Here is an 11,725-nt window from a genome sequence, read left to right as displayed (position 1 = left end):
GAAGAGAAATGAGGGCAGCTTAAAGGGGTTACTATGATAGAGCTTATTATGAACTAGCCTCAGATTTGATATGCATTAACCAGGAACAATGCATTTGTAAAGGACCAAAGAGAAAAAAACAAACGAGAAACAGTGAACATGTTAAAAATCAGGTAAAGCAACAGAAGCAACCACATCACAAATACATTTTGCTAGAAATAACATACTAAAGTGATATGCAAATTTAGAAATTGGCCAAAAAATTCCTGAAAATGGTAACATTCTAGTATGAGACTGAAATTTGGTTACTGATACTTAAAATTTTTATGAATATTAAATATGAATATTAAATATTTAATATTAAATGTGCATGTTTCTATGAATATTAAATATTTCTATAAAGACTTAAAAACCAGCTTTATTGAAATATGATTGACAATCAACTACATGTTTAAATCGCACAGTTTGACAAATTTTGATATATACGCTATTTTCATAAAGTCTTTACATTACTCTATGACTTCAGACAAATTAAATATTCCTGAAAATATTACCATGAAAATAAAATAAAAACCTGTCAATTAAAACTTCCCAGAAATCTCTGAAACCTTTTAAAACTAGCCCATTAAATAGTAATTGCTGGGAAGTTTATGAAGAGGTAAAAGAAACACTTTTTTGGAAAAATGGTATTAGGGGTCATCTCCATTTTGGCCTTTTGAGTTGTCTGGGGCTGGGATAAGTTGAGGGCATGTCTCTGACAAGCATAGTTCCTCCACTCTCTCCCACTGATAGAGGTTGCCAGGGGTGGGGTTGATGCACCAAGCTTGTTGCCTGGAAGAGGGCGGTGGTAATGTCTTCTCTGGACAGATCCAAATTCTCATCCTCACCACTACCTTTGGGGACAAGGGATGGAGAAGCAGAAGGAAAATGAAAAGCAGTCAAAGGAGGTTGGTGTCACAAAGCTAAGAGTCCTCTGAGGGAGTTATGCCATGCCTCCCCTAAAGAAAATTAAGGTGTGAAACCACCACTCTTCACAGACCCTCAGCTCACTCAATTACTAAATATTTATTGAGTGCATACTATGTGAGCCATTGTTCTAGGTGTTAAGGTGATGGCAATAAATAAGACACATGAAAATCATGCCCTCATGACACTTAGATTCTAGAGAGAAAACAATAAACATAAACAAATAGAAATATACAGTGGTGTAATGGTAAATATTTACCAGCCAGTTCTCAGAAAAACAAAATCAAACCTTGATTTGTAACCTCTGACAATTTCAGTGATATAAATACTTCCACCATTGTAGTAAACAATAATGGAAAAGAACATGAAAAAGAATATACATATATATATATGACTGAATCACTTTGCTGTACACCAGAAACTAACACAACATTGTAAATCAACTACACTTCAATTAAATTTTTTTTTAAACTTCTACCATGGTCTTCAGGTAACCAACCTACATCACTAAATGTAGAGCTGGGAAGAGAACGGCTCGCCCATTCGAGTTGCTCCAGAACACCACTGGATATTCACCTTAAAGTCAGGTAGTGATAAGTGCTATAAAGAAAAATAAAGCCTGGCAGTTTTAGAGAGTAGTCAGGAAAGGCCCTTCTGAGGTTGGAAAAGGAAAATACAGATGCCCATTTACTGCACACCTATTTTTAGTGTCCGAAAACAATGGTAGGCACTTTCATATAAATAAACTAAATGCCATTCCTGTGGACAGATAAGGAAACTGTAAGTTACGTAAATTTCCCATAGTCTTAAAGCTAGTAAGACATTTTTGAGGGATTCATTGGCTTGTTTAGCCCCCAAGCTTCTATTCTATCCAACATCCCCCCTCAAACTGTCAGTATGGAAGGAGAGGAGGCAGTGGTACTAGGGTACAAGACAGGCAGCTGAAAAAAAAAAAAAAAGGTTCTTAAGACTTATACTGGTCAGGACTTCCCTGGTGGCACAGTGGTTAGGAAGCCGCCTGCCAATGCAGGGGACATGGGTTTGAGCCCTGCTCCGCGAAGATCCCACATGCCGCAGAGCAACTAAGCCCCTGCACCATAACTGCTGAGCCCACGTGCCTAGAGCCCATGCTCCGCAAGAAGAGAAGCCACCGCGACGAGAAGACCGCGCACCGAAACGAAGAGCGGCCCCCGGTCGCCGCAACTAGAGAAAGCCCACAGGCAGCAACTGAGACCAAACGCAGCCAAAAATAAATTTTAAAAAAAAAGACTTATACTGGTCACCAAAAACTGTCAACATTAATAATTTCCTGGCCTGCCTCCCCCATACAATAGTGAGGCCTCTCCAAGTCTGTTTCCTCATTCACGAAACCGGGTTAAAAGTACTGCCTCCTCGCTGGAAGGGAGTTCTATTAAACTAGATAGTGGATGCACCTAATAACTGCCCTCCTACAAATAACCTCCCAAATCTTCAAATTTCACTTCACCAAGAACCTCAGCCCATGCCTCACGGTCAGACCAACGATTACGGGAGAGCCAAAGCCGCAAAAAGATGGCGATGTGAACGGCCCTACCTGGGCTGAGGGAAAGGTTTCTGAGACACGACCCTCGGGAGACGTTAGACGTGGAAGCTAAGGAAAAGGGACCCGGGGTGAAAAGAGGCAACAAAGGAGGATTTACAAGCTCACCTTAATTTTTATAGCTTATTGATAAGCTCTGGACGGGAGCAAGGGCGCAGGCGCGTTTGGTAGGAAGTGAGGCCCGAACCGCTAGTTCCCTCAAGCGTGTTACTTCTATGTGGAGAGCGGGGTATAGAAACGGGGGGCGCGGCGCCGAAAAGACTTTTCAGACAGTGGCAGGGCATGCCTCCGAACCCCTTTCCCGGCCCACCCAGGAAGAGCCTGGTGGAGTCCCAGCAGGATTTTGTGCGAGCCACTAGGCGAGCTCCACAGCCGAGCCCGCTCGGAGGGCCAAGGCGAGAAGGAGGTTGCGCGCGCAGCCCACTCCCGCGCGGGAGCCTCACGTGTTCAGGACGCACCACCAGACGAACAGGCACAGGGGTGCCGACAACCCCTTGTTTTCCTTAAAGAGCCATTATTTGCTACAACCACCATTTCCGTTTTGTTTTCACTTTTTTTTATGAAGTAGCATTACCTTGAGTCAAATAGGCGCTCTCTGCCAAGCAGGATACAGGCTTCCCTGCTCTCATCTTCCCCGTTACCCACTCCTGTCGTCCTAGCTTCCGGCCCGCCCCGCCTGTCTCAGCCAAACCTCGCTAAGCTTCTGCATGACGTCACGAGTTTCTAGGCAGATCAGGCAAATCCTCCGGCCAGGAGCGTCCTCGTGCGCCCCCGCCCGGCTGTGCCTACCAAAAGGTCGGAGCACGTGGTGGGCGCCTGAGAGCGAAGCGGGCGAGGCGAGGAGCTGCTGGAGCAGCGAGGAACGGCCCTCATTGAGAACTTAGGTCTTGTTTTCTTTGCTTAGATTCATGCTGGGGTCTTCTCCCGCCTTTCCTGTCACATCTGTGGGGGTCTGGCCTCCTGGTGGGCTTCACCTCCTCACACTCCGGAATTTTTGAGGAACACTCATTGAAGTATTTCCCCCACATAGTTAAAAAATGTAAAATGCCATCCACCTTTAAAAGGCTTCATGGCCTGTTGGGCTCGGAGCCACATTGTGTACACGCTGCGCAGGAAACTCCTCCCGAGCCACAACTGGCTGGGCTCTGTCTCCCAGCGGTGGGCGCAGCCCCTCACTCATATTTGTAAATATTTTATCTAGTTCATTCATTCATTCGTTTATAGTCATTGAACACCTACAGCCATTCTGGGTGCTTGGGATCCAACTGTGAAAAAGGCCCTGCCCTCAAGGAGCTGACAATCCAGGCCGGAAGTAGACCAGACGCCCAGACCTAAGGGGTCAGGGGGAGTGTGGTAGAAGGTGGCGCTGCAGGGGGAAAAGAAAGCAGCAGCGTCGACCGAGGGTGTGCTGGGATGCAGCCTGGGCACCCGGGGTTGAAAAGTGCTGGTCACAGTGGGCTTCGTTGGAAAGACACATTGAACTGGGTGAAGGAGTGGTCAGGAAGGAGGAAGCGAATTCCAGGCATAGCAAAGAGACAGTGTTCAAAGGGTGGGATGTGACTCAGGTCTGTATAAGAAACTGCAAGAACCCCTGGGATGTAAATTGATGGTGAGCATCCCAAACTCTGACAGGAAGTCCAGTTCAGCTACACAGCCAAAGCCATCCAACAGCACATGCATGTTTGCCACCCTCCCCTCATTGCCCACCACTCTCCCTGCAACCCTTTAGTGGCTGGAGTACAGGCCTAGAATAGCTGACAGTTTAAACCTTTAATTTAGGGTATAGTCTACAGAGTGAGCAAAAGGGATTTCAAGATTTAAAAATTGTTTCCCATTAGGGATGCTGCTTTCTTTTTCACTCAAAAGGGTGAATACATTGTTCAACAAAGTTCTGGGTAAAAATGAAAAATGTGTCTTTTATTTTTACTTAAAAACCGAAGGTACTTTTTGGCCCACCCAACAGAATAGCTTAATAAAGAGACTGATATTTCTTATGTAGCTTAGAAGCCAGTTCTAAATCACTTCCCAAACAAGTTTTGAATAATGGTGTCATCACTGGATTAAATTTATAGCCTCCCAAAGTGATTGTTTTGAATGGTAGCATTTACTTGGGAGTGTAAATTTTGATATGCCTATTGTTTTATGCGTGTATAAAAAAGACCAAAAAAAAACCCCAAAAAACCCTCTTTCAGACCAGCATACAAGTAAAGGTAGACTTGTACACAACCCAGTGTATGAAAATTAAAATGGAGAATTAGAGGATAGTCACTCATTTATGGAATATCCATAATATGTTAGGCACTGTGCTAGGTGCTGGAGATGCAAGATGGTGAAAGTATTATCTCTTGTTCTTAAAGAAATCCTAGTACAGTAATGATTACATCATTAAAATAATGCACTGAGGTGAATTACGTTTTAATATACACAGCTTCAGAAATCATGTTTGGCATAAAGTGAGGTACAGATAACGTGTAATAAGTGAGGGATTATGAAGTGGGATAGGATTAGTCAAGAAAGTCCTTTCTTAGAAGAAATTTGCTTGAATGGGGTTTTGAAAGAATAACTTGGTATGGATTGGCAGAGAAAAGAAGTGGACACTTAAGATTTAACTAAGCCAAAGTAATAATCCAAATGTTGCTTGGTGAACCTGGAGGCAGATCAGAAAGAGATGGATCATCTTGAGGGCTATTTCATAGAGGTCATAAAGAGAGAGTCCTGAAGAAGCATTTCTCCCATAAGAGAACAGGACTCGAGTGAACATGTTTTCTAGATTCAGGGTCACTTTCCACTGGACAGTGCCAGATAAACACTGCCAAATTTCATCTCTCTAAAGCTCACTGTTCATATGTCTATGCTAACAGCCATCTTCTATTGACTCAAATAGAGGCAAACATGTAAACAGGTAAGTGCAATACAAGCTTATATAGGAATCTCACTTAATTTAATATCCCCTTCATTATTTCTCATATTTTCCTATGTCTTTTTGCTATGCACATAAACCAAACTGAAATAGATGCAAGAATTTCTTTTAGTACATCCATACCACTGATACTCTTGCTGCAATTTCTCCAGAGCATGCAAGTTTTTCGGGAAGGAGCTAACTTTGAACAGTATCAAAAAAAGAATTTCCTATATATTTTTTCTCTTTTTTTGTCACTTTCTCCAGCATTGCTGTCTCCTTTCTTCCTCTCCAGCTTTTGGCCCTTCTCATAAGGATGGAAATGCTACTGTTTGGTGTCTGGGCCCTGCTGGCCCTGATTCCTTCCCCAGGTGAGGCTATTTGGGAAAGTTTCTTTAGCTAGTATGTGCCAGGGCACAGGTCAATGAGAGAGAGGATAGGAAATCCTAAGTGGGGCGACACTTTAGTATTCACTCATCTGGACCCTTGGGAGAGAGTCCTATTTCTTGGTTCTAGGACACAGAATCCTAGGTGTTTCTGGCTTGTAACTGGGAAAACCCACATTAAGGGACAGGATAATAGACCATCAGAAAAAACCCTCTCTAAGAAATATACCTTCTCTGCTTGGCTCCCTGCTGCCCCTGGACTGTTCTATTCTGCTCTCGGGAATATTTTTACTTCTTTGTTGCCATCTTCTATGTCATGATGAGCTACAATAAGATCTCGATAGGACAGGGCCCATAGTGCAGTTGTGAAGAGTGAGTTCTCCAGATGGCAAGAAAGGAACTGGAGCCTTAGTGGGTAACATTGCTGCAAGAGTTGTGTATTCCCAGAAGGGACTAGTATTTGGGAGATGAAGTAGATGGTGGACATGGAATAGCTAAAGGGGACGAGTAAGGGAAGTTTTCGGGACACTGCCTGTCACCTATATCAGACATTTAAAACTTACCTGATGTCTCTCTCACTGTTCCTGAGAAGAGTTCCCTAACAGACTAAACTCTTAAGCATCCAAAAACATCTATTGCCTTAGCACCAAAGCAAAATGGAATAGTCTCACTTTGAGAAGAAGAGGTGAAAAGTTCCATGGAAATGAGTGACCCTGGGAGTCACCTTTATACCAGTGGTTCCCATAATTTGGTGTGCACAAAGGTCACCAGGAGTGCTTGTTTTGTTCCCTTGAGTATTTCCAGGTCCTGCCTTCACAAATTCTTAATCATTCAGTCTGAGGTGGAGCTGGAATCTGCAATCTACAAGCATTCCAGCATAATTCTGGTGAAGGCAATTCTTAGACCACAATTTGAGAAACACTGCTTTGGGGTATAAGTAACAAAGCTCTTTTTTTTCAGGGATCTACTTACCCCATGAGGGCCCTCAGCAGCCAATTCTGGAAGTTTCCAAGATTTCTGGAAGTTTAGGAAGAGAATGGTTTCCTGGGCATGATTTTTAGCAACGCCATAGTTTCCATGGTGACACTATTAGAGAAATCGAGATCCCAAGAAAGATGATGAGAGGAGGGAATGGTGGTAGAGTCAGGATTCTAGCTTGTTCCTTAAGGGTCTTTTTCTTGTTCGTCCCCTGTACCTTTTTATTCAGGGTAGGTTTCCTATTCTCTAACCTGTAACTAGATAGAATAGGCTCTGTATTTTCTTTCTTGGGTCTTGTGGTCCTCACCAGAGTCTTTGGCATATGTGGTTGACCTTTTCAGGGGCTGCAGAAGACCTATTTGAGGTTTCTGTTTGGCCACATCAGGCCCTTGTAAAGTATGGGCAGTCCCTAATGGTCAACTGCAGCACCACCTGTCCAGACCCGGGACCCAGTGGAATTGAGACCTTATTAAAGAAAACCCAGGTGGGCAAAGGGCTTCAGTGGTAGGAGTTTCTCCTGGAAGATGTCACACAGAATTCCATCCTGCAGTGCTTCTTCTCTTGTGCAGGGATCCAAAAGGACATAAGCCTTGGCCTCACTGTGTACCGTGAGTGGGGCTGAGGGCTGGGGAGGAAGGGAAGAGTGGGGGAACATGACTGTGTCTTCTTTAGGGAGTAATTAGAAAGAGACTTATTTTAGGGGAGAAAATTGTGGCCCTTAATAAAGATTTCTGTCCTACTGTAGGGATTCTAGAGCCAATTATTTCTGTTTCCCTTTGGTGTAGGCCTTTAAATTAGGAGCAGACCATAGAGCACATCCAGACATCTGTGCTTTGAGAATATGTTCAAATATAGGAGGCGTTTGCTAATGATGCTAATTTATAACTTATCAAAAAAGTATAAAATCAGTGTTGAATTATTTGTCACACATTTTTAGAATAAACAGGGATTAGGGAAAGCGGGGTCTTTGTAGGCTGGGGTAGTTGGAGAAGTCTCCACAGAAAAGGAGCCTCTTGAGCTTCATTCCTGCAAATGGTTAGGTTTTGAAGTGATGGGAATGGGTGAGGAGCCTCTTTCAGGTAGGCAAATCGCGTTGGCAAAGATGTAGCCATAAGAATAAGTGTGATCTCTGGGGTGTCAGAGCTTGGTTAGCTAGGGTGTAGAAGCTCCTCAGAAGTTGCTCATGCCTCTGAAGCACCTCTGGTAAGAGAGAAAAGCTCTCCAGAATGGCAGCAACTATCAAAGCAGGGGGCCCCTCAACAGTTAACATTTCTTGGCTTTAGCCACCTTTGATGGGAAGAAGAAGGCTAACTCATCTCATCTAGGGCAGAAAGCTGACACTGTTCATCAGAGGGTTTAAGAGTAGTGGTCACCTTCTGTCACAGGCTTCCTGTCCTATACCATTTCTTTCTGGAGAGTTGAGTATCTTTCTCTCATCAAGCCCACCTTTTTGTCTTAAAGAGCCACCAGAGCAAGTGATCATGGAGCTGCAGCCTGAATGGGTGGCTGTGGATGACACCTTTACAGTGACATGCCACGTGCCCAGTGTCACACCCCTGGAAAACCTCACCCTTACCCTTCTCCAGGATAACCAAGAACTACATAGAAAGAATTTTAGGAGCTTGGCTGTGGCCTCCCCAAGAGCTGAGGTCACCATCAGTGTCAAAGCCCAAAGGGAGGATGACAGGTGCAATTTCTCCTGCCATGCAGAACTGGACCTGAGTTCACATGGTGGAGGGCTCTTTTGCAGCAACTCAGCCATCAAGGTGCTCCGAATCTTTGGTGAGTCAGAGCCCAGGTGTGGAAGGAATCCTGGGGCTCATTTTCCTCAGCTTACCTTGGCCTTTGGCACTCATTTCCCATAGTGTTTAGGATGAGGGTGTAAGGGTAACTGAGCTCCACCTTTACGTGAGTTTTAAACTCACCGTGGGGGACAGACAGCTTCTAGCCCCACTCCCTACATTGTGGGGTCCTATGTGACATGTGATTTATCATGGCTTTTCTCCTTTCTTTCCTTTTCCTCATTTCTTGGCAGAATTCTCTCAGAGCCCCCAAATCTGGGTCTCTTCACTTCTGGAAGTTGGGATGGCAGAGACCATGAGCTGTGAGGTGGCTAGAGTGTTCCCAGCTGAAGAGGTAATGATCCACATGTTCCTGGGAGACCAGGAGCTTAGGCCCTTCCTCTCCTGGGACGGAGACACAGTATGGGCCAATGCCAGTGTTCGGGCCACGGAGACTGGGGATCAGGAGCTGTCTTGCCTTGTATCTCTGGGTCCAATGGAACACAAAACAAGAGAGCCAGTGCATGTCTATAGTAAGTGACCTGCCTCTTCCCTTCCCTTGACAGTTCTCTGCCATTGAAAACGTCCATAGTGAAGGCTTGGTGATTCAACTGCACATATCCCTACTAAACTTTGCTAGGTATACTGCAAAGTGAACATTAGTTGTCATCTTTCTCTAAGCGCAGGGATGCGCTGCGGCAGTAGTTCTCTCTAGCCTTCACCCTGTTCCCTTAGGCCATCACACTTACAGAGTGATTGTGAACACTTGAACTTATTCCTAGGAACACTGATTTGAAGTGAGGAGGAAATGTGTAAGATGAAAAGTCATCTCGCTATCCTTGCAGCAGAGGCATAACCAGATATGCGCATGTGTGTGGCACTTGTTACAGGAGAAGCTCTCAAATTCCCACACCATCTCCTCGCTCCTGCCGGTCAGCACAGAAGCAGTAATGGTATCCAGAGCCTTTCCCCTGCTGTCTGCCTGCCTGAGGGGTGCCACCAGCAGCAAGAGTACAGAAGTGGCTGTCAGTTTTGAGAAATATGTTTGATTCTCTTTTTCCTTTCTTTATAGGCTTCCCTCCGCCAATCCTGGAGATAGAAGAATTATACCCATTGGCAGGGACAGAAATTAATGTGACCTGCTCAGGGCACGTATTAACATCACCCAGCCCTACTTTTTGGCTTCAGGGAGCCCCAGATCTCCCTGCCCCTGGGGAGCCTGCCTGGCTTTTACTTACCGCCAGGGAGGAAGATGATGGCCGAAATTTCTCCTGTGAGGCCTCTTTGGAGGTTCAGGGTCAGCAGTGGAGCAAAACCACTGTGATCCAACTCCATGTCCTATGTGAGTAGAAGCCTGATCTTTCTTGTCAAAACCAGGATTATTAGTCTTCCATTTCCAGAGATCTTGGCCAGCAGCTTCATTATTAGAGTTGCCACATTTTTCTCATTTAAAAAAAAAAAAAAGGAGAAAATAAAATTAAAGCTCTCCAAGCTTACCTTACCCATAGGAAAGTGAGTAGGGAGAACCCTAGGGGGAAACCAGGAAGAGAAAAGAAAAAGTGGTTAAAGTGATCAGGCACTATCAGTGGAGGGCCAAAGGCTGAGAACATAGGAAATGATAGTTAGAGCCTATGCTGAGGAGGGAAATTTCCTCATAAAAACTTGTATTTTGAAAAGTAGAAAAGTCGTTGTCTCTGGGTTCACGCCTACCCGTGTTCTCACTCACTGAGAAGCAAAGATGGGAAGCAGGGACCCCAGGGCCATCATTGACCAAGCAGTTCAGATCATTTAGTCTTAATCCATTAAAATGCCCTGTGCTGCATCTCAGTCTCGTCCAAGGAGGAAAAAGAGTAGCTCAAAGCAGGGAACTGATGGTCCTCCCCTTGGGAAAGAAAGCTATTGGGTGGAGGAGACATAGCGTCTGGATTAGGGGAGGGACAGGGAGCCGAGCATGATGGAGACAAGGGAATGTGGCGCACTGAGCTGGCCCCTCTGGGGACTTGTTTTTCCAGACAAGCCACGATTAGAGGAATCTGGTTGCCCTGGCAATCAGACCTGGTTGGAAGGGATGGAGCAGATGCTTGCCTGTGTCCCAAAGGGAAACCCAACACCAGTCTTGTTGTGTACCTGGAATGGAACGATCTTTGACCTTGAAGTGCCACAGAAGGCAACCCAGGACCACTCTAGAACCTACTGCTGCACAGCCACTAACCAGCTGGGCTCTGTCAGCAAAGACATTGCTGTCACTGTTCAAGGTGACTGCAGCTCCCCTGCTGCCAGGCCCAGGATGGAAATCCCCCAGGGCTTGGGATTCTTAAACAAACATGGAAAGAAGAAAGATTTCGGTGGGCTGGGAAGGGTGAGACTGAAAAATAGGCCTTGTGGGCTGGGGTGGGGCGGTTCTCCTGCCCTCGATCACTCCCAATTCTCTGTCTTCTGTGCTTGGGCAGGACTGGATGAAGGAGGCAGTTCCACCATCTTCGTCATTATTATTGTCACCCTTGGAGTGGGTGTCATCATCATAGCACTGTATTTGAACTATCGGCCCTGCAAGATAGAGAGGAGGAAATTGCCCTATAGGCAGAAGGAGAAGAACAAAGAGGAGGAAAGCCAGTTTGCTGTTCAACAAGCGGAAAAGCACAGTGCACAGAACTGTTAGTTAGAAACAGCTATTTGGGTGAAGGCACCCTCTACTACTGGGGTTTCCTGAGGGAGGGAAGAGGGAGTCGAAGAGAAAGGAAGAGACATTATCCTTTGTGCTCTGTGGTCCCATAAAACAGTGTTTCAGGCCCTCATGTCCTGTGGATCCAATCCACCCACAAGCTCAACTCCTCTGAGTAGGAATTCAGTCTCCGTGTCAACTGGTGAGAGGGCCTTTTCCTCCTTGCTGTGTGCTCTACAGCCCACTCTCAGATTCAGAAAAGAAGATCCTGCCTGTGCCTTGTCACCCCCATTCCCACTGCCCTTTGCTCCCAAACATCAGACTGAAGAGATAGCCAGAAATATCTCTGAAATACAACTCATTTCTCATGGTTTCCTCCTGACTAAGTGGGAACCAATTTCTTAGTCTGGGGACTGGAGTTTGAAGGGAGTCAATACCAAACAAAGGGCTATAGGAATCAGAACCCGATTCCCGCCTACACATTCCTGTGCTCCC

General features: G+C 45.4%; 1 protein-coding gene across 1 annotated transcript; it reads left to right on the top strand.

The window, feature by feature from the left end:
* Positions 1-5,739: 5,739 nt before the first annotated feature.
* Positions 5,740-11,227, top strand: LOC308607061 (intercellular adhesion molecule 1-like; the record flags this gene model as incomplete). Its single annotated transcript, XM_081218653.1, is given in 8 exon segments — positions 5,740-5,794; positions 7,129-7,292; positions 7,296-7,395; positions 8,249-8,569; positions 8,823-9,101; positions 9,641-9,910; positions 10,581-10,823; positions 11,019-11,227. Coding segments are annotated over 8 exon segments (1,641 nt in total).
* Between the last annotated feature and the right edge of the window lie 498 nt (positions 11,228-11,725).

Source organism: Mesoplodon bidens, assembly GCF_964165515.1.
Source record: "Mesoplodon bidens genome assembly, chromosome: 19".
NCBI lineage: Eukaryota > Metazoa > Chordata > Mammalia > Artiodactyla > Ziphiidae > Mesoplodon > Mesoplodon bidens.
Note: the sequence above shows the minus strand (reverse complement) of the source record. Positions and strands in the feature narration are given on the sequence as shown.